Source organism: Electrophorus electricus, chromosome 12, assembly GCF_013358815.1.
Source record: "Electrophorus electricus isolate fEleEle1 chromosome 12, fEleEle1.pri, whole genome shotgun sequence".
NCBI classification, from domain to species: Eukaryota; Metazoa; Chordata; class Actinopteri; order Gymnotiformes; family Gymnotidae; genus Electrophorus; species Electrophorus electricus.
In genome coordinates this window covers 16851233-16876438 of record NC_049546.1, presented here as the reverse complement: position 1 = coordinate 16876438, position 25206 = coordinate 16851233, and the positions used below count along the sequence as shown (strand labels likewise).

Sequence of the window (25206 nt, the reverse complement as noted above, 5' to 3'; positions counted from 1 at the left end):
CTATTTCCCGTAAATTGGGAGGGGCGTAAACAATACGATATGTAGTCCAATGATAATAAACCTAAGAGCATTCTGAAACAGTAGTTTAGCTGAAGATCTAGATTAGCAGTAGAAGAAGTACTTCTTTTTATTTGAACACAGGCAATAGTTTGTACAGTACGATCGTGAACGATTACTTCCTTACACCCCTAGGAAGACACGATTGGATTCTACCATTTTCCCCGCAACAGGACAGACTTTCAACTTACTTTTGAATTGTCGTGGTGATGTATAAGTAAGTGCGCTTAGGCGAGTACGACCATTTGGAGCGATCACGGAGTAGTAGGTTTTCTTGCTCAGTTCTCCTTCTTTGACCATTAGAAAGTAGACGGCATACATGTATCGAAACTATGCGAGTCTTGGTAGAGGAACCAACCAGAACCTCTTGGATAGCAGTTCTGGATCTGGATCTGGATCGAGCTCTGCGAACGTTACTGGTACTACTGCCGCTGTCACCACCAACCTCGGAGAGGTAAGGCAGCATGCCAGATTAACTGGTTTCATCGAATGTCAATTTATAATAGTTCTCATACTTTAACACAATGTTAAATCCTAATTGTTTCGAATTTAGTAACATTTCGATGGGACAATTTTATAGTAGAGCATTAAGTTACCATAGTGGTACAGTGTCCCATACTCATAGTTTGGACAGCGTCAAGATAGGGCCACCTGGATATTAAATAAATACTGACTGAAACGTTATTTATGGGTGTCCTCTTATTAGGTTCCCAGCATATACACAGGGCCATATAATTTAGGCTATACAATAGTCATTTCATTATGTTTACTTACTCTAATTACCTTCTTAATGATCATTTATGGGACTTCAGACCTTGGTAAAAAAGGCTGAAAGTGTTCAGTTATATTGTTATTAGATTAATTTATTTAATATGTAATTAAACTTTACTTTTATTCCACCACCACCTAGCAGAAGTATTCAGTGGCAGGATCCAGTCAGTTTGTGCCTTCCCTCAATGCCATAACTTCAAGTCAAGATCTACAGTGGCTGGTCCAGCCCTCCCTTTTACCCACACCGGGTCCATCCAGGGCACCTTGTCACCCTTACCCACTGCCACCAAGAACTGGATCAATGAACCCTCACCAGCCCCAATCACACCTTCTCCGACCAGGGGTCATCAGACCCCTGGCAGTGACAGCCTCTGGAAGTTCTGCAAGGCGACGAATTGATGACCATGTAAGTTGTATTTATGTCCCAGTTGCATAAAAAGGGTTAGCTAAAGATAAAATGAATGAATGATCTATCTATGTGTCAGTTTTCTAAGACATGGCACACTCCTCTTGGATGGCCATTATGCATCATGCCTCTCCCACTTTTACTTCTAAAGAAGAAAAAAAAATCTTGGGTGGTTGTAGAATCAGACAATGTGTAATATCCTGTAATGTGTCTGATGGGTGTGTGTGTAACATGGCGCTACACAAACACCACTGATACACACAAGGAAGGGAAGGGTGTGACATATTCAAATGGAATCCTTTAGAGTTAAAATGTATTTGGCTCAAATTGTTCAGCAATTGTTTAGCAACCATGTAGGGTATGTAATAATTTTTTAATGAAACCATACACTGTTTATATCTCATGGTCATTAGTAGATGACAATCTATCTAGAATGGATTTCAGTTTGATAATGTCCATTTTAATCATTTGAAGTCCCTGTTTAATATTATTTATGGCAACCTGATTGATTTATACCCCAAGTCATCATTTTGAATAGGATGGTGTGGCACAAGACAAATAATGAGACAGGAAGTCAGGTGACTCATTGGAGCAAAATCATATGACTCACACCCGAGTCACTGAGGGGTCTGAAGATGATTCAACAGAATTAAGGGGTAGGATATGCACAATAAGAGAAAAAAGAGTGTATAAGTGAATGATTAAATTTTACAAGAGTAAACACTGAAAAGACAGAGGGCAGACTGTCATGCTGCTGATGCAAACTAGTGACAATTTTTATGTAGCATCTAAGGGGTAGTTATTAATAAAAGTGACCCTGTCCCCTAGATGGCAGCATTGCTGTGGCCAACAGTTGGTAACTCCTTATACGTGATAAGTGTTTTAAACATTTTGCATATTTCTATATTTATTTTTAGATCTGCCAAAAGATTGGAGACACCTTGCCTTGTTTGATTTTCACTGTTACTTTTCAGCTAAGTAACTTGCAAAGGTTTTGTGAAACTGAAACATCTAATTGCTAATACTTTGGGAATATGTTTATCATATTTTCCTTAGGAAGAAAAGCAGATTTTGCCATAATGATTAAGTGTGTCATTATGTTTCCTTGTCCCTCAGTTCTGCTATTTTTGCAAAGAAAAAGGTGAAATTGAAATGGCTAAACAGCTATGTTAAGTTATTGGAAACCAAAAAAAAAAGCTCAAAAAACAGTTGTCACCAAACTTTGGTTGGGCAGTGTATATCCTCTGCTTGCTTTCTTTTTGTCTAATTTCTTAAAACGTTAAATTTGTTTTCTTACATTTATTTTTATCTTATAGCTGTCTCCAGAAGAGTTTGAAAGACGCAGGGTCAGAAGAGAACGAAATAAGCTGGCTGCTGCGAAGTGTAGGAATCGCCGCCGAGAACTCACCGACATGCTACAAAACGTAAGCTGTTTATTCCGATGCACTTCTGACTTTGACTTTGTGCTTATGAAGTCGGCTGCATAAACATTTACCACAATTTTTTTTTTTTTTTTTTTAAGGAGACAGACCAGTTGGAAGATGAGAAATCCCATCTGCAGAAAGAGATTGCTGAGCTGCAGAAGGAGAAAGAGAAGCTTGAACTGGTTCTCGAGGCCCACCGACCGATCTGCAAAGTGCAGGACTCGGATTCAGACTCTGATTCCAATAACCTTATTCCTTCCCTATGTGGAATCAAAATTGAGCCAGTGGATTCAGAGCTCCCTGGACCCTCCAAATGTCAACCCAAGCAAGTGAAACCAAAACCTAAAATAACCATTCCAGCTCCACCTTCAACCTCAGTTGCTGGTGGAGCTGGGATGGTCAGTTCGGAGTCAGAATCTCTCCACACTCCAGTCCTCGTCTCCACGCCTTCTTTGACCCCATTCACTGCCAGCCTGGTCTTCACCTATCCCGCAGCTCTTGACGCAAGCGCCTCTGCTACATCTCAAACGCTCAACCTTCCTGCCTCTCACCATGGTACAACCCAGCTCTCCCGAAACCCAGAGCCATGTGGTATTGCCCACCGTCGTAGTAGCAGCAGTGGGGACCAGTCAGATCAATCTCTCAACTCGCCAACCATCCTAACTCTTTGATTTAGATTTTCATCCATGGGTAACGCGTGCTTGAATTTTTACGGGTTTAATGCTAGGTCAAAGTAAAACTAGTACGTTCAAAGTACACTGTAAATACAAACTAGTACCTATAGATGCACTGTGCCTTCATATAGCTGCTATTACCAATAGTTATTCAAGCGTAATTTGAGAACAACGGATAATTACTATGAAACAGAACACTAAGAATATACTTAAACATGTATTATGAAAATTGTAAGGCATAGTGGTTTTCTTATATATATATATATATATATATATTTATATTTTTATATATATATATATTTATATTTTTATATATATATTTATATATATTTATATTTTTTTAATATATATAAATATTTATATATATATATATATATATATATATAAATATTTATATATATATATTTATATTTTTTATATATATAAATATTTATATATAAATATATAAATCTAAATATATATTCTTCACTTATAAGTGGCTTGATAGATAACTAGATAAAAAAATGGATGTCCAGATAGATAACACTTTAAAAAAATAACATTTTAATTTGATCTTTTATCATAAATAACTACATATCCATGGTTTTCTGATTCATGCAGGCCTATTACTGTCTGGATGTGCACTACATTATTATTTTTCATATATTTAAAAAAAATGTTGCTACAGTTTAAAGCTATGAGATTGGTAGTTTTTTTCTTAAAATGGTACAGTGTATTAAGCTACTTTTCGATGGGCTTTATTATAGCATATTTTATTTTTATATACTATCCTATGTCTTCAAACCTTGAAAGCCAGAAAAAGCATACATTTCAACAAGTTACACTGGTTACAAAAAAAATATTTGAATTTACCTGCAGATTCTCAACTGATATACATCAAATGTGCACTTAAATTTTTTTATTAGATGCTAACTATGTACATTTTCTAAAGTAAAACTTTATTATATCAAATCCGGTAGTAGTTTAGTTATATTTATAATTTACTTTGTAAGCATTATTACAATGTATTTGATGCACTACTAGGGCTGGACCATAGAATTTAGCAGATTTGTATTTATTTTTTGAGAATAAACTGTTTTGTAAATGTGTTTTTCATTGAGAACTAGTCATTAGTTGTAAAGAATTTCACACCATACAACATGAAAGGGAGAAATAACAAAATGTATTGCTTTTGGGAATCATTTGTAAAAACCCTAAGGTATGTCGATGTCTTTAAGTTAATCCAATTTGTGCACCGAAGCTTTGTGTTTGAATATTTGTAACTTGTTAATTTACTTGAAAATACCCTACTTCTAATTGGAAACAACTGAAGTGGAGTTCAGTTAAATACAAATTGGAAAGTCCTCGGGGCTTGGCTTAGAGGAAAGGAGGAGTCAACACTGCTTCCACTAAGGATGTCCTTATAACTAGCAAAGAGAAATTCCTGGACTCATACTCACAGTGAAACTACACTGTTTAAACATAATCCCACATTGTACTAAACTACACAAGATATTAAATAAAATACATTTAAAAGCATGTAAAATTAATTATGCATGTAATGGGTTAGTGAAAGTTATGTTTCACTACTGTGAGAATTTTAGTGTGTTGGCAGGCAGTTGTGAGCTTACCATTAAGACATGTAGGGTTGGTCTCCTGCAAAGAGATTTGTTTTAGTCTTAGTCTACACTGCAGTTTCATGGAATATTACTATTGGAAATTTCTTTAGTCTAGTTTTAGGCTTAAACTGGGTCTGGGAACCTGGCCCACAGTGTAAAGGAGACATATCGATGAACAGAAAACATAAAATTGAGATAACCCAGAATTAGAAGTGTTCAATAGTAAAAGGTCCTCTGCAAAGGACAAAAATGGCAGTTACAACATTTACAAGCAAAGAGCTAATGGGATAAACTTGGTCACCATGCTTCGAACACACATTTTCCATTAGCACTCTAATCTGAGGAGAATCCTTACTCAGAGCTTGGTGAACACATCTGATAGTAAAAAGGGAGTTTGTGCTGAGCGAGCCAATGCATGCATGCTCTGATAAAAGAACCTCTGTATACTCCAGTAAGGGTATTACTGAGTTGACATTGCTGTTATGCAAACAGTGAACCAAAAATATAACACAGGACACTTATGTCTTTGGTCCTCAAACATGACCAGAGAATTTTTATATATGTCAGTCAACACTTGGCTCAAGTGAAAGCAAATTGTTACAACATTCGTTCTGTATGCAATACAAGTGCCTGAAGGGCTTCCAACACAAAAACGGACCATTAAAGAAATGAGAGTCTCGATCAAGTGTAAGTTCTCCCACTTATAATGAATGTGGCCCAAAGATTACAGCCATCAAAACAAAGCCACTAATTAAGAGTTTGATGCTATAAACAAACAAAAAAATCCAGTCATTAAGTAATACTGATTATAATTAGTAAGTAAAGAGCTTAGGCCTAACCCAAACATTTATATACGTGAATTATATGCCTTGTAGGAAAAATACAGAAAGTTGAGGAAAACTCATAGATGAATATACATAACAATATTACAAACTCACATGTCATTGTATTCTCCACCAGTTGCCAGTATGTAAACACAGCATGTAGCCCAGTAAAATCCAATCAAAGAAAAAAGCTTGTTAAAGCATACATGGGCAGTTAAATCATAAAGTTGGGTCAATGCAAGGACATCTAGGATCCAGTAAAGTAACCAATTAATAAGATGGTTTAATGTAATAAACTTTCCTATACTGACTGGTGCATAATAACACTGAGAAAGTATTCTGAATGTGCAGTTTCAGTGAAGCACTGGGAGGCCTCCAACCATACAGTAAAATCATGAGAAATCCAATCATTTGAAACTGGAAGCCTCCTTGCAACCAATCTTTTATGCTGTTCATTTCAAGTCACCCTTGAAAATGATTCAGTGCTATTTGTGCATGATCTCGAACAGATCATTTTATGGCTCTATGCAGTTTAAAAATGTGAATCTTTTTGAGATTCATTTCAGCCCTGTCTAGTGCATCATTAAAACATCAGCCCACCTGAAAAAAAATTCAGTGCACAGTAAAACCTGGTGAGTCAGCAGTTAGATTGGTTCTTTTTTTCAGAAAACCTCCATTTATACTCTCTTATCAATACACAACACCTGGTAGAGATGAAAGAGGAAACATCCCAGTGATCTCAATACTTACATTTAAATAAAAGAACAAACACCAAATGAGATAAATAACATTAAAGCGTAAAACAATTTCTATTGTGTCTGATATTGTAAGCAAAGTAACATAATTCACATTTAGAAAGTCATTTTAAATGAAGGGAAGTTGGGTCAAAATAGCCTAAATAGATAACATGAAAAAAAATGAACCAGTCCATGCCAGAATAAACAAACTGCTTCGCATCTGTCATTAAGTAGTTGAGATGTAATGACAAAACTGTAAACTGCATTGTTCCTCATGGATTCATTCAGATCATTTTCCGACATTCTCCGAGAGGAAAAAAAAAGTGATATGGCTCGTCTTTTGTCTCAGTCATCCGGCGAGCACACCAAGTGGAGCTGATCTGGGCTCCCCACACTTCCCGTGCTCGAGCTTCCATCACCAAGGTCCCGAGCCACCATGCACGGAAGGTTGAGCTCCGTCGACCCGCCCGGGCTGGAATCGCTCCGGCTCACACACTCCTCCTCAAGCACCAGACACAGTTCTTTTAAATCCAAGTTCTCCTTCACCAAACCGTCTTGCATCCGCTCGAGCTCGGCAAGTTTCTTCAGGTAGCCACCCAGGTCCTCGCGCATAACCTTAGCGGCGTGATGCCCGAACAGCTGCCATTCCCTCGCGAGCTTCTTAACTTTCAGCCGGTCGTCGTCTAGAAAGCAGCACAAATCGCGCAGTTCTTGATTCTCCTCTTGAAGCCGCTGGTTGATGACTTTGAGCTCCCTGATTTCAAGCAGATGTCCCTGAAGTTGTTTATTTACTTCTTTGATTAGGCGGCCACGTTGTACGAGGGCTGACATCTTCTCCGATTCCTCTTTGCGCAGCCGATTCACCAGTTCTTCTTTAGAACAAGTGAGTAAATCCTCGTCAGACATCTTTGCTAACTCTCGATTTAATATTTCACCGTCGCTCCCCATCTCGTTTAAACTTTTAATCGGTAGCTTGAAAACATATAAATTTGATTGTCGGAATAAAAATGTTGCACCGCATGAACCAATAAAGTACGTTGCATATTATGTTGTACACAAGGGAGCACCTAGAAACTCACGCAGATTCGTTATCCGCTAACATTTAAGAGGCACGTGTAATGTCAGTTAGGCTGTTCCAATATGGACCTGGCTCAGCGCACCTCGTTTCCAGGCCTCAAACAAACGGACCATTTCTCTCTCGCTCTTCAGTTGCCCACGTCTAATTTCACAGTGGAGCATCCATAGATTTCAGACTGCTCGTACCTGAAACCTGAACAAAGGACAATGTGCCCAGCCGGAATTTAGTGGACGTTGGCCTATTTACAATTCCACGGGTTATGCTATTAACATAGTATCATAGGTTATTCTAATTAATGTGAGCAGCGAGATGCCAAGGTGATACAATGCAACATACTCTGCCGACGTCGTCCTGAGTGTCGAAAAACCAAATCGGAGGTTGGGATTAAGCGCGATTGTGCATCCTTTATCTTCGTGCATCCAGTCTGTTGTCAAGGATCACAATGTCCCTGCTTCTGTCGCTGTTCTGCTGCCTCAGACGCATCCGTCTCTCCCCGCCCTGGTTCCACACCTCATTCCATTGCTCTGTCGGGAAATTTTCTTCTAGCGAAATCTCGTTTATGTTTTTGGATGAAAAAGACATCCGACCACAGATATCTCAACGAGGCACTGTAAACACGACAAATAAACAAAATTGAGTAAAAAGTAGGACAGTCTTGGTCTGGAGCTTGCGATTTAACAGCACGGGCGGTGTCTGATAAATCCGCGGTTTTCGGCGATGCTTGATTTTCAGTATTATTATTTTATCCGCGTGGTACAACGTTAAATATTTTATATGTGTATGTATATTTTAGCGACAAACCGCTCTTTCCCAAAATGCAACCATGATAGTGGAGGCAGCGGATGCGTGAACCCCCCTCCTGTCTCTTTCTCCTCCCCTTCCTTCCTTTAGGTTTTCCTTATCGTAAGAATCAGGCTATGCCGTGGTAAAAATGACATCATTCCACAAGAGTCTCAGTCGAGGTATTTTATATGTTCTGCACCGCAAACCCAGTAAAGTTAGCCATGCTCAGCTAACTGTAGTAATAATTCAAACCGCCGGTTTATGCCGTCGCCCAATTTGGCCTCAGTAAAAATCCTCCTGCCCCCTTTTGCATTCACTCCCTCTAACAAACCAGCATGGGCAAAACAATGATCCACACACAACGATGGCTAGAGTTCCAACAGGCCTTTCTGTGCACTAATCCGCGGTATTTGGCCACATCCTTCCTCTATGCTCTCCAGCACTATTGTTACCACGAGCCCATAACAATGTGGGGTGTTAACGACTGCGAGCGAGGGGCTGCAAGCAGAGGCGAGAGTGGAAACGGGCCGCGAGGTGGTGAATAAGTGGGCGGAACGCACGAGTCGGAGGTGCTGAACGAAAAGGCTGCGGACTGTTTTTGTGCCGTCGCTGCTGCGTTGCGAGATTTTGACGCCGAAGGTTGGCAGGGGAGAGGGATTTTAATTAAAACAAATAGTCAGAGCGAATCAAAACAAAACCCATTTCAATACTAAGCAGCAATTATTAAGAGTTGTAGAGATATTCAAAACTCTACTGAAGTGCACGGAGTTTCCAGAGAAACAGGACGTTTCGGACAGAACAGACGACATTCATGCAGAGCTGATGTCCTGTTTCGCTGGAAACTCGGTACTTCTCTACAGTTTTGAATCTCTCTCTCTCTCTCTCTCTCTCTCTCTCTCTCTCTCTCATATATATATATATATATATATATATATATATATATATATATATATATATATATATATATATATATATATATATCACGACACACATAGACATACATAATTCAATATTTTACACAAATACACGCACATATATATAATATTCTATCTATCTATCTCTATCTGTCTATCTGTCTGTCTGTCTGTCTGTCTGTCTGTCTGTCTGTGTGTGTGTATGTTTCTAAGATATCCGTCCCCTTATGGATTTTACACAGATCAAAATCAGAACATTTCAAGCAGACCCTTTTGCTTTAACATGTCCAATTTTGATATGTTTTCAGCTGCTTACAGTGTGAGCCAGGTGAAGTATCCCTATCATTTTTTCACAAAGCAAAATAGCCTCAGCTCTGCGTAAGTAGCATCCACTAATATTATGGATGCGTTTGAGAAATGAGGACTTTGTACAGATCATGTAATCTACACGTCATGTTTCAAGGAATGTCGTGCAACTCATGACTGTAAGACTTTGCATTGACTTGGTTTGCTTGTATGTTACAGAGTTTAAACGCGCCCGAAATGAATGAGCGTGACGTTAAAAGGAGGCGCGAGTTTGTTTTCGAACGGAAGCGCCCCCTGTTTAGCAACAACAGCTAGTTCAATGGTTTGTCTTTGCGTTTGTGCGTGTCAGATATAATGTCATGCGGCAAATGTGGACTTTAATTAGCTATATCACTTGACCCTTTATTGATTATTCCCTAGTGTTATATTTAGTGCTCAGGCGAATGGTTTCACTCCAACCTTTTTCTGGTAGTACCTAGCAAACTAGCTTCTAGCTAGCTAGCTGCCTAGACTTGTGATTACAAAGCTAGGTAGCTATCTACATGTAACATTAACAGTCATACAACCACACTAATATATTCATTTTGTTGGGTGAATGCACGTTAATTTAATTTGTGGTTTTTGTTTTTTTGCTATACCATATAAACAAAACGTTTAAGCTGCCCGTTATGCTACTTAAATAGGTAGCTAGCTACGCAGCTACAGTGGTGAAGTGAAGATGTCAGTAGAGCTTGACGTATTTGTGGGCAACACCACCATCATGGACAAGGAGGTGTATCAGTTATGGCTGAATGGATATACAGGTAAACCTGCTGCTTGGGGAAATATTAGACAAACTAACTAACTACTTAAATCTTAAGTGTTGCCAAAAGGTAAAATAAGGGTGGTTTTCCTATAGTGAATGATGCAGTAAAAGTGCGGATGGAGGGAGGTGTGATGGAGGAGTGTGAAGCTAGTGCTGAAGTCCTCCTGAGTGACACTATGGATCAGTTCCGAACCTTCCAGATGTGCGAGAGGCTTCTGCAAAATCCAGCAAAACTAGCTAACCAGCTCCTGTTTCAGATTCCACCAGATCGACAAGCGATGCTGATTGAAAGGTATGCCCTGTCACAACTGTGAATTACTTCCATTACTTTCATCATTTACTGAATTACTTCCATAATTTCCCAACACATCATGTCTGGATCCTCTCTTGATCACCTGTCCAGATATTATGCTTTTGCTGATGCCTTTGTTCGTGAGGTCCTTGGAAAGAAACTGTCCAAAGGGACAAAAAAAGACCTTGATGACGTTAGTGCAAAGACTGGCATCACTCTGAAGAGTTGCAGACGGCAGGTCGGTAGAACACTAAAACATGATTTTAAATGATTTTGAAGGCAGAGCTTTTCACTCCTTTTTAAAAAAAATACATAGTTTGACAACTTCAAGCGAGTATTCAAAGTGGTGGAGGAACTCAAGGGCCCCCTGGTGGAAAATATAAGGCAACATTTTCTGCTCCCTGACCAGCTAGCAAGGTAAGAGAGAAAAACACTGGTGCATGTTCCTTCCCCAGCTGCTCTGCTTACTTCAGTTGCCTGCAGAGAAATCCTGTTAACAACTATTACAACTATTCTTAAGGAATGAATATAATAATCACATGCAGCTATTTGACTACAATTATTTTTGGGTAGATTTATGTCTGTGATATGACATTGAGCAGTTTAAGCTGTACAGAGCATCTGTCTTTTTCCCTGCTTTCCTTAATTTTCCCTGTACATGCTTATCAAAATTGTTTTATTTTTTACAGGGATTATGCTGCCATAGTGTTCTTTGCCAATAATCGCTTTGAGACAGGGAAAAAGAAGCTTCAGTATCTCACCTTCCAGGACTTTGCCTTCTGTGCTGGACAGCTCATCAACAATTGGACGGTTGGAGCTGTGGGTAAGAGGTTTTTAAAAAAAATATTATTAAAAATGTTTTATTTGGAATGTATCTTTTTTCACTAGTTAGCTATGTATTGGACCTTTATTTTGGCCTTTTCAGAGCCAATAACTGTACTAAATTTGTATTTAGCTCTTGTTCTTGTTTTCAACAGTTTTTCTCTTCTTTCAACCTTTGCAATCTGACTCCTATAGATAATATGGTGGAAGACATGGATGTGGATCTAGACAAAGAGTTCCTTCAAGACCTCAAAGATCTCAAAATTTTAATTGCAGACAAGGATCTTTTGGATCAGCACAAAAGGTACAAGATTGCAACGGTTTTGAGTCTGGGTGAGGAGCAGGGATGGACAGGAATGGACGCCCTCTAACTCAAGATTTTGAGTAATGAAAATTATTTTCTATATCTGTTCAGTCTAGTATGTGTAGCTCTGCGAGGAAAGACCAAAGTTTTCAATGAAATGGAGACCAATTTTAAGGTGGGAGAATATGTCTTCAATATATGTCTTCCAGATGTCATCTGGATTGTGTACATAATTACATAATTTTAATGTGGTAGATTTATTACATCTTCAGTGCAAACAACCTTTTTGAAGACTGTTAAAGGATTTTGAGGATTTGCCTGAAACATGGCAATTTCTTCCCCTGTAGAATCTTTCCAGAGGCCTTGTCAATATTGCTGCCAAATTAACAAATCCAAAGGATGTCCGCGATTTCTTCATCGATCTTGTAGAAAAGGTGATCTTACAATAATGCAGTCGCAATTTTTCAAAATTTAAATTGCTTATGAGCTTACTCTAAGATCTTGTGTCGCCTTTACAGTTCATTGAGCCTTGCAAGTCAGACAGATGGACAGCTACAGACGTCAATCTCTATCTCACCCACTACACGAACTCAGCCCACATACTAGACAGTTTCAAGTGAGTGTATTGTAGTGACCAAAGGATGTGTGTGAGTGTCATTTCTTCACAGAGGTTTATGTATCCTTCTCACAGCGATTCTCAATACAATATATTGTATGCTTTTCTCTGTTCTGGTGAAATGTACTGTTCTACCAGTGGAGGTCACTGTGTCTCATATCCTTTCCCTGTTGAGGAATATACTGTAGTTAGCTTGGTCCCTTTCAGATACAAAAACCCAGTTTCCTCGAATTTTACTCGGTCTAGTTTTAGTAAATTGCATGTATTAAAAGATGCTCTTTCCTGTCCAATCATCTGTGTACACAAACCATTATGGCATGTGGATTTTTGTGTACAAACCTTTTTAAAATATTACACAATGATGGTCCAAATGTTGATTTGTTTAGTATAACAGAAAACATAACTTCAGTATGACACTATCTCCCCCAACCTCTTTTTTTTGTAGGTACCAGACTGTCTGGACTAGGTACATGGGAGTTATCAAAAGCTGCATCCTCAGAATGTATCACGAGTAATGAATAGACTTTTTCTGCCCTGTCTTTCTTAAAGCTGCATTGTGGATCCACCCAGTCTGATCACCTTTTGGCCGTCTCTGTATTTAAATCCCATTTTACCATTTTCCTTCTCTAATCCTTAGACAAATACCTCCCTTCAATAGCTGGCCCTGTCCTCACCTTCCCCCAACCTTAGTCTAAATCCTCCCTTCCTCCCTCCACATTCTAGACTCTGTCAATCAAAAGAATGACTTGTAAATAAACAAAGCATGTTTTCTACAGATAGCCTCTACAATATGTTCTCACCAGCTTTTCTGAAAATGGCTCAAGCATTGCCATAATAAGTTTACAATTTTGTGTTGTTACAAAGTTTTACAACAGTTTGTGTTGTAAATTTAAGGATTAGAGAATTCATACACAGCAAACTCTGAGCATAGGTAATGTACTGGACCTTTAAAGTGTTTTATGTGTGTTCTAATTGTATATAAAACAAATACTGCTACATATAACACAACATATTTGGAGATTTATATGTCCTGAGTTGGGTGGTTGAGCAATTTATCATTGATGCTGAAATATATACTAAGAATAGGGGCAGCCTGGCATAGGTTGTGGCTTAATGTGTGGGCCTAATTACAAATTTGTGATCCACACCGGATGAGGATATTTACTCCTAAGGCATGTGGCTTGTCATTTGAACAGTTGAATCAATAAGTGTGGGTGTCAGAAACCTAATGTGTGTGATTGGTGTCTGTGTGTGGCCATGTGGTAGTGTAAGGGAGCAGTAAGAGACCACAATTTGTACAGCTTTTTGAAGGGTAAACAGGGTTTGTGGGTGTTCTGCCAATTACAGAGTTTTTATACCACACAGGCTAATAATGAATATTCTTGGTTTTTGAAATGGCTTTGAGAAAAATGTGCCTTCTGGAATTTCACACAGATTCCCTCCAATAACTCCAAAACTGCAATTTGGACTATCTAAATTTTGAATGATGTATTATATGTGAAGCAATCATTTGCATAAACGCACCATTGAGTCCATATTCAAAAGTTCAAGAGTGAAATTTTTAATGTGCTTCTACTTTGAAAAACGAAGTAGATTTAATGAAAAGGCAAGGGCTGAATGAATACATTATATAAGAGTTACAGAAATACAGGTGTAATCAGTGTTACTCTTTACACAGCCTAATAGTTAAACATTTCTGCCTTTATATCATCCATTGATGTCCTCCGGTTTAAATATTTGGACAAGGTATTAAAAAAAAAAAAAGTAAGACTTTTCTCTGCAGATGTCTTTTCCTCCCTCTTAAGTTCTCTCTCCTTCGTTCTATCCCTGTCGTTCCGCTTGCTAATTTTTGTCCACATTCCACTAGTTTTTCTTCCAAGCTATAAATATCTAGCCATGTCTGCATGAGAGTCAGAGAGGTATGGGTGAGCAGTATCCTCTGAAAAAGATGAGTGGGATGAAGGGTGAATGGAGGGGGGCTGGAGAAAAAGTTACAAGCTGTGGGGGGGGGGGGGGGGCCAGTTTAAATGAAACCAGGTGCGTTGTAGTCTTCGTGTGTGCGTGTACATGTAGGGTCTGCTGGTGGTGAGGAGAGGGGGCTGGTCGAATTGTGTGTGTGTGACTGAATCTGTGCACTGTTGTTCTGTCAGCGAACTGGACAGATTTGGAATTTTGGAATTTGGGCCACAGACCAGGAATTTTCATCCTGGGGGGTGAGGCGCGTGGGGGTGTCGAAGGGGAGGGGGGGGGGGGGACTGCAGCGCAGGGGGCCTAGAGGGGGGTCGAAATGGGCCGTCCCTCTCCTGTCTCGCCCTCCTCTGAATACATTCATACTCCAGCTGTACGTCTCCACGCTCACTCTTACGCTGAGGCGGCACAACGAGGAAGAAGAAGAAGAAAAGGAAGAAGAAGAAAGGTCACTTAACTGTGAGAGAGAGAGAGAGAGAGACAATAAGGGCAATTTCTACTCACCGACTTCCACTGGAAGAGTGCAGAAGAAGAGAGAGAGAAACACTAACAGGAATCCAAGGCCCTAAAGAGAAAAGAATTCAAGAAGAGAGACCTGTGAGTATAGCATGTTTCAAATTCTCAAAGTATGTATGCATTAGGAAGTGATGAATCGATAAGGCTATGAATATTACATTCTGGCTCAGTAATATCAATGTAGAATGTGAGAGTAAGGTCCACTGCTGATGTGATCATCAGGCAAGAGCAACAAAATGAAGGCCGTAAGGAGAGGGCCGTACAACGGGAGTGTGTGTGTGTGTGTGTGTGTGAGGGAGAGGAAGAGGGCCGAATCATTCCCAGGCTCCTTGAAAAGCTGTGCGCGTCACACCGAACCTCCTGCTCCCAGGCAGCAGACGTCCATGGTCTCGGTGTCTTGGTGCTAGTTCACTTTAACCACAAAGAGCATAAATGATTGAGTACCCTGGCCATGCAACCTTCCTACAACATCTCTTAGAAACAGTTCCCAGAGAGGGCCTAGACAGTTGTGAGTTTGTTCCTTCAGTGTCTGTTACACAACCTCCAGGATGCTGTTACACACTACAACACTTTGCGTATGCTGTATTGCAAAACTTCGGTCTTGTTTCACAACTGGTATAAATGTCAGCTAGTCCACTTTTTATTTGACCCCCCACAAGCACTGGGCCAGTTTTGTCAAACATTTTTGACCATAAAACTGGATTTCTACATGCCTGGCAAAGTATTTGTGTGTCAGTCTTTTATTCCGGCACTACGTCAGCAAGATTATGTTAAATTGACGAGGCTTGGATTCTCTGGAGTTTTGAGCATGCACAAAAGGTTGTGGTACTTACTGGTGTTAACAGTTGTGAGTGCCAAAACATTTAGGCCCACTGAAGAAACACAGGTGGCATAACATGGAGAGCAAACACACACACAATTAAATGTCAAGATGACGTCACAGCTGAGAACAGGAGCCCAGTATACTAATACAGACCACTTTTATACTGAAGGGAGTTTCATTGCTTTTGTTTATATATTTTTGCAGTGACAAATTTGACTGCATTATTTTATATGGCTTGCTGCTGACTTGAGCATTCATTCAAAGGCAGAGGAGTGTGCTGGGGGGGGGGGGTCACCCCCTGTAGCCAATGTGCTCTGCTGAGTACTGGGTCACAGTGTGTTAAAGTGTAAACACACCTCCGTGGTTTACACTAGTCGGTGGAAGGGATGGGGCGATTGTATTAAGAGCGTTTGCTTTTGGGTCTGCATGTCCAGCAGGTCTGATGGAGCCGCACATGGCACGATGCTTTGACCACCATCAGAGAAAGTCAGCTTTATGCCCAGCTGAGCAGAACGGAAAATAGAACAAACATGTCACAGGACCCACTGGTGTGTGTGTGGGGGGGGAAGGTGGGGGAGAAAGGTGGGGGGAAAAAACATTTGTCCCTATATGTGTGTGGTCCTTTCCCAGTATGCCCATGAGAGAGAATCTTTATGACTTGTCTGAGTGGTTGTATACTCACCAAGAAGCAGATTACGAGGTAGAGGGACTTGACAAAAGGGTGGCCATGACACCATGGTGCCGACTGCACATCAAACATTTAATGCACAGATTAACTGAAATAATAAGACATAATCCACTGAACACACCACATTCATTTTATAACTTCAGAATCTTAGATAGCATTGCAATGAACCAAGAATCCCTCATATCTGCGTGAGAAACGAACGCACCAAGTATGTAAATAACAACGCAAAAGCAGAAGGAAAGGGCACCATGGTTGTGGTGGGGTCATTCCAGGTAGCCATAACTTCCCCTTTCAGTGAACTTTGCGGAACTCTGGGAAACACAGTCATGTTCTGGCTGTACCATCTGGGGATGGTGCCCACATCCTCACCACCGGCATTCCAGCAAGACCAGGGCCTGTTGGTGTGGCACGGCAGCCGGAATTACCCTCGCCCCTGCACTGCCCACGGCATGCCCACTGCCTACCACGGTCTCGCCCTACCTATGGGACCAGTGTGCAACTTCGTTTGGGGCTTCCCTGAGGCCACGCGTTTTTCCCCGGGCCCGGCCAGCTGGATGAAAGGAAGAGAGAGTGGACATGTCTTCAGTCACGTTCAGATGCACAGTGTGGATTCCAGTGAGTAGTGGTGACGTTTGGCAGCTGCCATGCGTGGTAAGAGCAGGCCTGTCCTCGGCTTTCAGAGGCATACATTTGAGGTGCAGGAAAAGGAGAAATGCTTCGATGACTTTCCAAAGGTTTCTGTGTGAGAAAGAGCAAGCTTGATGAACCAATTTGCTATTATTCACACAGAAGTAGTACAAGAATTTTCATTCTCTTGTTGTCATTGACCGTTGAATGGAATGTGTTTAAAATATGCATACTTAGATGTAACTGAAGCTTTTATTTACATTGTAGGCTTCACAAAAGAACTTTTAGATAGAAAGGGATGCAATATTTCAGTGACAAACATTCTTAGATGTTTGTTAGGCGTTTAAAAAAAAGATTTGAATGTCTTTGTAAGTTGCCTGAGTTTTCCTAAGTGTACTGTAAGTCATGATGAACAATCCCTTGTGGTTTGGGCCAAAACCACAATTGCACACGGAGGCTGATGTAACAGAAGCAGAATATATATATATATATGTGTGTGTGTGGATATGCACATTACCCTGTGGCTTGCTGTTTGTCAATTTAAGTCAACATGACAATATCAGTGGATAGGGCAGAGCTCTCCATATTAGCTTAGAGGTTTGGCTTGAGGTTCATAGAAAAACATGCATGCACACACATTTTTGGGCCCGAAATAACTCCTGCTTTATGTGCACTGTGTGTGTGTGTGTGTGTGTGTGTGTGTGTGTGTGTGTGTGTGTGTGTGTTGTATGTCAGAAGGTCAGTGGTTATGAGCTTTTCTCCACACTATTTCCCTTGCAGCACAAACCAGCTAACGGCTTTGCGTTACCCAGCCTAGCGTCAGAAATGTTTTATAAGTGTTGCATTTGGCTGGTTTTCTATTTATTCTTCAGCTGGGAGACCTGAAAGACACTACTTATTCAAGCTGAAATCTCAGCTTTCTCTTACTAAGAGCATCAACTGAGGCACTGTCTAAAAGAAGTCTCTCAGACAGGCTTTCTCTTATGTTTCCCATGAAAGAAAATCAGCCTATGAGACTTACAGGCTAGTCAGGTTTTAATAAGTGTGGTTTATATAAACTAACTGTAAGCCATGTTGATATTGTGCCATTGTCCAAAAAGTGACTAATTGGGTGCAATTCTAGTTCAGCCACAAGGGGGAGTAGGTTTGCCATATACTTTCTCTGGCAGGGCATTGAAGCTCCCAACATTATTTTAATTCTCAACTAAAGACAAATACCGACACATACCCTTCAGTAAAACTCGAGGTCTAAATCAAATCCTGGATCAATAATGCAGTGAAATCTACTCTGAATAACAACAATATTAGCAGATCTTACTTCTGCTAACAAATTGGTATGAACGCTTAATCGCGTGGCACTTTAACCGAGGGAACGCTGATGCGGATAGTCCGTATCAAATAACTTTGTGCGACAAGCTTTAACTTGATAAAGCCTACAGGCTGTAAGGTATGTAAGGTATCCCTAAGCTTCCCTTACCCCCTCTGCCTCCCTTCTTTCTTACAGGCTCTGCAGTGTTATTTCCAGTCCCGGCGAAAGCCAGCGCCTGCTTTCGTTCCACTCATTCCCGAGGCCGAGCGGCGTGTGTGTTTGTGCGCGTGTTTTTGTGTATCGCTGACGCCCTGCCCGTGAGTGTTCTCTCTGCTCCTGGCAGCCAGGTGAAAGCGCCTGTGTGTGAGGATGCGGTCCGTGTGCATTTCGCTTTTTGTGTTTCGCTGTGCGTGCGTGTGTGCGCTTCTTCACCGCGCTATTTCACAGCCGCCCACAGAAAGTGACACCTACACGGTAAGGAGGGAGGAACCCTTCCCCCGGCTTCTCTTTTTCTCTGTCTGTATCTCGCCCTCTTTTGCATACAAATGTGTGTACAGATGCACGGTATGTAATCATATGCATTCATGCAAAAATGTCTCGCTGAACGTTCTTTTGCAGGAATGCACAGATGGGTATCACTGGGATCCTCAGACCCAACACTGCAAAGGTAAAACATTCCCACTCTTGGCTATATATCCTACAACTCCAAGTCCACGGTACCGCTTCTTTATGAATCCAGCACTAATGGCAAAGTAGACGGCATGAAAAAAAAGCCCCTAACTGGCTGAAAACATTCCCTTTCCTCTGCAGACATAAATGAATGTGAAACCATCACAGAGGCATGTAAGGGGGAGATGAAGTGCTTTAACCATTACGGTGGCTACCTGTGCCTCCCCCGCTCTGCTTCTGTGATCCCTGCTCCCGAACCCCCCAACCAAATCCGCCCTGGCCTGGACGACACAGCCCGTGAGCCCTACAACCCCTGCCCCAGTGGCTATGAGCCGCAGGGCGACAGCTGTATGGGTGAGCGCGCCACATGTGGGAGGGGGTGTTTTGGGGGTGGTGTCGGTGTTAGTGAACAGGTGGCAAGTTGCTGGGAGTGACTAAGTGTGTATGGCTCTGGCTATCATGGAAGCAAGTGTTGACAAACTGCTGAGTCAAGACACCTCAGGGGGGCGTTTGCATACATGGCAGGAAGTGAGGAAAGATGGGAAGTTTTAATCCAGGCTTTTGGGTTTCATGCCTGGCTGTATAGGCGCCTGGGTGATTCAGATAGAAACAGGTGGTATGTGGGACAGAGGGCGTCTAGTGTTCAGGCACGATCGTGGGAGTATTGCAGGGAGATGTCTGGGGGAGGGGCTACTGGAGGTAGAGGGGATTTGGAAGGCTAAGATTTCCCAGCTGCTATCAGCAGTCAAGAGCTCATTAATGCACACTCTGGTTGTATTACTCAGCACTGGTTGGCATGAATTCCCACAGCTAGCATTCATTTATTCCCATCCTTCAAGCTGTTAGCCATAAATCTGTAAGGGCAACCACTGTTGCAAAAACAATACCAATGCAGCAATGAGAGGAACAGAGGTGAACATAAATATGCCTCCTGCGTGCTGGTCCACTTTTTCTGATGTCATGCTGTCTCTCACACACACACACACACACACACACACACACACACACACACACACACACACACACACACACACACACAGATGTGGATGAGTGTGCACGGGATGAACATGACTGCCAGCCCAGCCAGGAGTGCTTCAACACAGAGGGCTCATTCACCTGCCAGTGCCCCGGGGGATACCGCAAAGTGGGAACAGAGTGCATCGGTGAGCTATTCTCTTCCCACATAATCCGGCTTTAGGATATAGCCAAATACTGAGCTTCTGTACTAAAGCTTGTTACTACACATACAGTAGACAGGAAAATACTGCCAAGCAAGGTCATAATATAGCAGTCTGAACACTTATTCTAGGATCAGACATTGAGGAACATTCAAAGAGCATCCACAAGGACTATATTACACAATATCTAACCAATAACAACTAATTTAAGGAGGTCATTGGGGACATTTGGTCACAATTGTAAATAAGACAAAATAATATTAATATTACCAGATGTAAGCTTTTTATATTGGCTGAATTGTAAGTTGGCAGAGTCCAAAAAAAAAAAAAAATCTATCTATCTATCTATCTATCTATCTATCTATCTATCTATCTATCTATCTATCTATCTATCTATCTATCTATCTATCTATCTATCTATCTATCTATCTATCTATCTATCTATCTATATATACAATAACATGTTGATCAGAATCATCAAATCAGTCTCAAACAGAAAAAGCTAGTCAGAGCTGCAGCTGTGGGTTTACCCATGCTGAAGAAAGGTAAAGGTTTGTGCTGGACGTGTTGACCAGGTGATCCATCCCCACCCTTGCTTTTGTTATCAGACATTGACGAATGCCGGTACCGCTACTGTCAGCACCGCTGCGTTAACGTCCCCGGGTCTTTTTCCTGCCAGTGCGAGCCAGGCTTCCAGCTGGCTGGCAACAATCGCTCCTGCATCGGTGAGTGTGCCCACATGTGGCAGCCCCCGCACCTGACTGACACCCTGAGTGGTGCACCCTGAATCATAGGCCTGTTACCCCCCCCCCCCCCCCCCCAAATCCCCAATCAAACCATGCACACACAATCATTCAGAAAGCTGAACCCACACGCTCTTGCACAATATCTTCCTACACATCAGCTCCCCTGAACGGGGGCCAAAGTCAAAACAAACTGCTGCAGCACCTTCCAATTAGGTGAATAAGGAACACTACAGTGGCATAAGGGAGTCATTACTGTGGTATTATGAAATACGGGGCTGACTCTCCATGGCTTGTTTATCTAAGTTAAAGAGCATTTTGGGGTCACACAAGTGATGGACAAGTAATCCAGATGAGACATTTATGTCTAATTCTATGATACTCAAACATATCTCTGGGTCTTCCCAAATAAGGACAGCTAGTGTGTCTAAAGATCTACATGACGCAGTAGGGTGAATCATTTAGTCATTGTTTTTTTTCCCTAACACATGGGGTATAAACTGAGACTTACTAAATACAGCACAACTGGATTGATTGTTCCTGTAAAAATATGGTGTGGTCCACACATCTGTGTCTACTGTATCTGTGGCTTCAGATGTGGACGAGTGTGACATGGGCGCCCCCTGCAGTCAGAGGTGTTATAACACCTACGGAACCTTCCTTTGCCGCTGTGAGCAGGGTTATGAACTGGGGTCAGATGGATTCGCCTGTAAAGGTGAGAGATATAAATATACACAGGTGATGCTGGACACACACACACACACACACACACACACGTTCGGTTTGAGCATATGTCTACATCTCCCAAAGCTACTGTGCACCTAGACCAGTTGCTTTGTTATTCTTTTACCCAGCTGTCACTTTTTAGCACCTCTGTCCCTGTCTATAGACATCGATGAATGTAGCTACTCCAGTTACCTGTGCCAGTACCAGTGTGTGAATGAGCCTGGCAAGTTCTCCTGCATCTGCCCAGAGGGCTATCAGCTGCTGGGCACTCGACTCTGTCAAGGTGGGCCTCAACCTCTTTTCTCCTCACCGTCTTTTAACTCCTCTCTATTTGTAAACACACAACGTTGCCTCTCAACTCAACCTTGCCGGCTGACTGCTCCTATGTTCCTGCACACAGATATAAATGAGTGTGAGACAGGCACGCACAAGTGTGCCGATGGCCAGACCTGTGTGAACATCCACGGCGGTCACCAGTGTGTTGACGCAAACCGCTGTCAGGAGCCCTACGTCCAAGTATCGGACAAGTGAGTGAGCAGTTGGCCCTCCTTTGTTAAACCCAAGGTGCATCTGATTGTTGGAGGCATACCTCCAGTGACTTTTCCCTGTTTGTTTTCCCATATCTCCCAGTGTGTGTCCCAGCTCCCACCATCCAGCATGCTTTAGTCTAATCAGAAAAATTCCACAAGTCTGAAATTGATGGCCAGGCAGGTTTACATTTTGAAGAAATGTCTGGAGAGAAATGGATGGCATCCAACATATTAAGTTCATTTGTCTGGCATGTGACACACATTGACTGGTACATTTGGGGTTTAAGTGGCTTAAATGATCATTAATCATACAACAGATGAGAGGAATACTATGACTGTGAGCTAGCTTATTTCTGGCAAAAGATTTAAGAAAGGGTGCATTGCAATCGCTGTCAAATACCGGCAGTCAGATCAGTTCGGTTCAACTTTCTACTCTGCTTGCCTTTTTTAGGAAAAGTATGTTCTTTTGAACTATTTATGATTCTGGAGTGTAACCTTTTCTCCTCTCTGCAGCCGCTGTGTGTGTCCAGTCGCGAAGGCTGGCTGCCAAGACCTGCCTTTCTCCATCGTGCACCGCTACATGAGCATCACGTCGGAACGCTCCGTCCCCTCGGACATCTTCCAGATCCAGGCGACCAGCGTCTATCCCGGAGCCTACAACACCTTCCGCATTCGCTCGGGAGATGACAATGGAGACTTCTACATCAGGGTGAGATGAAGCTTAATGGCTTTTATTGATTGTGAACTTCCCAGGATGCTAGACTTCTGGGGGTGCTTCACTGAGACCTTGGATTTTGAATCAGATCATGGGCTGCAATCTGGGTAATTATTGTAACTATTTAAGGGATTTAAGACAATCCAGAAATCAAATGTGACTGGGTCACTTTTGAAAAGGTGGTCCCCTTAGGGGGAAAGGCATATTAAAAATAAAAGAATGCCAAAATTTAAGGACAATGTATTCTCGTGGCAGTTTGCAACTATTAATAAACTGAGCTGAAGAGGACAGCAGTTTTGCTGATATATTGTAAGTAAACGCTTGTGCCATGCTGTGAGCTCTTAGGGGGTGGAGCAAAGTAGATTACATGTGCCAAGGCAGAAGAATGACTGCCTCAGTGTAGCCTCTCACCAACTCTGTTATGATTGCGGGGTACAGATAATACTATGCTCATAACACGCCATTATTTCCTGTTAATCATTTCTCAGTAATGGCAGGATTTAAGTGATACCTGTGGTCTCTTCCCTCAGCAAATCAACAACATCAGTGCCATGTTGGTGCTAGCCCGTGCGGTGAATGGACCCAAAGAGTATGTTCTGGACTTGGAGATGGTATCGGTCAACCCACTGATGAGCTACCAGACCAGTTCTGCTCTTCGCTTAACAGTCAACGTAGGGCCCTATGCTTTCTAAAAGGGAGCTTAGAAATGCGGGGGCGGGGTATGTGGAGTGGCTAATGAAAGGGAGAGTGGTGAAGATAAGGAAGAGAGGGGAGACTAACATGTCAAGCGAGGATGAGAGCACTTGAGCTGGAGATACTTGCATAAACGTGTGATCTTCACCCCAAGTTTATGAGAGCAATGCTGTATATCACCCGAAACTGAACAAACTACACAACTACTATGTTGCTTAATGATGGCCTTGAAGACAGGCACTAAGACTTACAGATACAGTTGTACTACACTCAGTCTTACTTGTGTTGTGTATGAAATAGCAAAGGCAGCAGCTGCACTATGATTTCAAAATCTGCTGTATGGCCTAGACCTTATTTTGCTTTCATCTGGCTTTTCCAGTGTCTCTCATGTCATCCAGAGTATTTTTATTTTTTTTAGGATGTGTACTTTCTGTTGTTGCATTTGCGTTTAAATACACACGGTAATCCACAGCCCTTGCTGATGGTCCAGCATAATCACATACACCCCCCCCCCCCACCCAAGATTTTTGTAGCAGCAACTACCAATGTTAAAGCACAAATGCTGTTTGCGACTCTGCATACCATCATGATCATGATCACCCTGCCTTACGGCTAGTGTGAACTCTGAATCACAGCCATTATGCAATAACCACTCAGTACTACACCTATACATCTCTACCCCCTCTGCCCTCCAAAACCATCACTAATACTCATATTCAGCTTCTTCTTCTTCTTGTGTTGTGTGTGTGTGTGTGTGTGTGTGTGTGTGTGTGTGTGTGTGTGTGTGTGATTAATTTTTCATACCATGCTGTCAATGTTGTATTTTTCTGTCCTGCAATTATTACTGTAATAAATATGATAATATCACGTACGTTTGACTACAGATCCATATTGTACCTTGATTCGATTTGCATCAGGGTCTATATTTAACACGGATGCTAATCCTGGTTCTTTTTTCGTCTGCGCACACGGCCTGCTCACTCTCTGCACGTGCTCTTTTTAATCTTTCCGACTTGCCTTCTCTGAGTCATCTAACTACACAATAGATTGGATTCCTGCTGTGGAAGCGTCTGACTGTCTTCAGTGCAGAAAGCAGCATGCTGTAGCCTTGACCATTCCTTGATGGGTTCCACTGTTCACCATCAGCCAAAAAAGAAAGAAACACACACACACACACACACACACACACACACACACACACACACACTCACACATTCACAAAGTCTACACAAGCACACACACACTCATCACTGGAATGTAGGAATGTCGAACCATAATCTGTTTGTGTTCAGTGCATCTTAGCAAAATTCCTTGGGTCAGATACTGTAAAAAGCAGCTCCCCCAAGCCCCAGCAGATTAAGGAGATCTGGGGGCTCCCACTTGGGTAGCAGGGAATCTCCTTTCATGCTTGACAATAGACAGCTGTGCTTTGAATACATACACAAGAGAAAGGAAGAGCATAATGGGATCAGGGCAGTCTGAAATCGGTGGCATGAGGGTAATCGCATAAGACTAGTGTGTGTGTGCATGTGTTCACTGTGAACTAATCACTGGACTGTGTCTTAATAAGTTAAAAGGAGAGTTCAGTTCAGATAGCATTCTTTATCAGC

At 41.7% G+C, this 25206-nt stretch overlaps 4 protein-coding genes across 10 annotated transcripts; 3 read left to right on the top strand and 1 right to left on the bottom strand.

Annotated features, from left to right (window-relative positions):
• Positions 1 to 140: 140 nt before the first annotated feature.
• On the top strand, positions 141 to 3568 carry fosl1a (FOS like 1, AP-1 transcription factor subunit a). Of its 2 annotated transcripts, XM_035532263.1 has the most exons (5): positions 141 to 274; positions 361 to 511; positions 968 to 1234; positions 2551 to 2658; positions 2757 to 3568. In XM_035532263.1, exons 2-5 carry the CDS (start codon positions 377 to 379, stop codon positions 3327 to 3329), a joined length of 1083 nt encoding a protein of 360 aa, XP_035388156.1. In that variant the 5' UTR covers positions 141 to 274; positions 361 to 376; the 3' UTR covers positions 3330 to 3568. The 2 variants fall into 2 exon arrangements, with proteins under 2 accessions (XP_035388156.1, XP_026868829.2); XM_027013028.2 differs by having other exon boundaries at positions 141 to 511; positions 971 to 1234.
• A 461-nt stretch (positions 3569 to 4029) lies between these two features.
• On the bottom strand, positions 4030 to 8794 carry ccdc85b (coiled-coil domain containing 85B). Its single transcript, XM_027013003.2, has 2 exons — positions 7906 to 8794; positions 4030 to 7761 (listed from the first exon to the last, which is right to left on the bottom strand). Exon 2 carries the CDS (start codon positions 7437 to 7439, stop codon positions 6837 to 6839), a length of 603 nt encoding a protein of 200 aa, XP_026868804.1. The 5' UTR covers positions 7440 to 7761; positions 7906 to 8794; the 3' UTR covers positions 4030 to 6836.
• On the top strand, positions 7294 to 13186 carry fibpa (fibroblast growth factor (acidic) intracellular binding protein a). 5 transcript variants are annotated; one of them, XM_027013000.2, is made up of 11 exons: positions 7294 to 7374; positions 10256 to 10375; positions 10471 to 10669; positions 10781 to 10907; positions 10986 to 11086; positions 11359 to 11492; positions 11687 to 11795; positions 11907 to 11970; positions 12143 to 12229; positions 12314 to 12411; positions 12857 to 13186. In XM_027013000.2, the coding sequence occupies exons 2-11, from the start codon at positions 10291 to 10293 to the stop codon at positions 12924 to 12926; spliced, it is 1074 nt and encodes a 357-aa protein (XP_026868801.1). In that variant the 5' UTR covers positions 7294 to 7374; positions 10256 to 10290; the 3' UTR covers positions 12927 to 13186. The 5 variants fall into 5 exon arrangements, with proteins under 5 accessions (XP_026868801.1, XP_026868803.1, XP_035388078.1 ...); XM_027013002.2 differs by lacking the exon at positions 7294 to 7374 and adding an exon at positions 8910 to 8991; XM_035532185.1 differs by lacking the exon at positions 7294 to 7374 and adding an exon at positions 9472 to 10102 and having other exon boundaries at positions 10232 to 10375.
• A 1552-nt stretch (positions 13187 to 14738) lies between these two features.
• Positions 14739 to 24467, top strand: efemp2a (EGF containing fibulin extracellular matrix protein 2a). 2 transcript variants are annotated; one of them, XM_027013031.2, is made up of 11 exons: positions 14739 to 14976; positions 18538 to 18816; positions 18961 to 19009; positions 19153 to 19365; positions 20052 to 20174; positions 20798 to 20914; positions 21528 to 21647; positions 21822 to 21941; positions 22059 to 22185; positions 22702 to 22897; positions 23434 to 24467. In XM_027013031.2, the coding sequence occupies exons 2-11, from the start codon at positions 18712 to 18714 to the stop codon at positions 23593 to 23595; spliced, it is 1332 nt and encodes a 443-aa protein (XP_026868832.1). In that variant the 5' UTR covers positions 14739 to 14976; positions 18538 to 18711; the 3' UTR covers positions 23596 to 24467. The 2 variants fall into 2 exon arrangements, with proteins under 2 accessions (XP_026868832.1, XP_026868833.1); XM_027013032.2 differs by lacking the exons at positions 14739 to 14976; positions 18538 to 18816 and adding an exon at positions 16339 to 17021.
• The last annotated feature ends 739 nt before the right edge of the window (positions 24468 to 25206 follow it).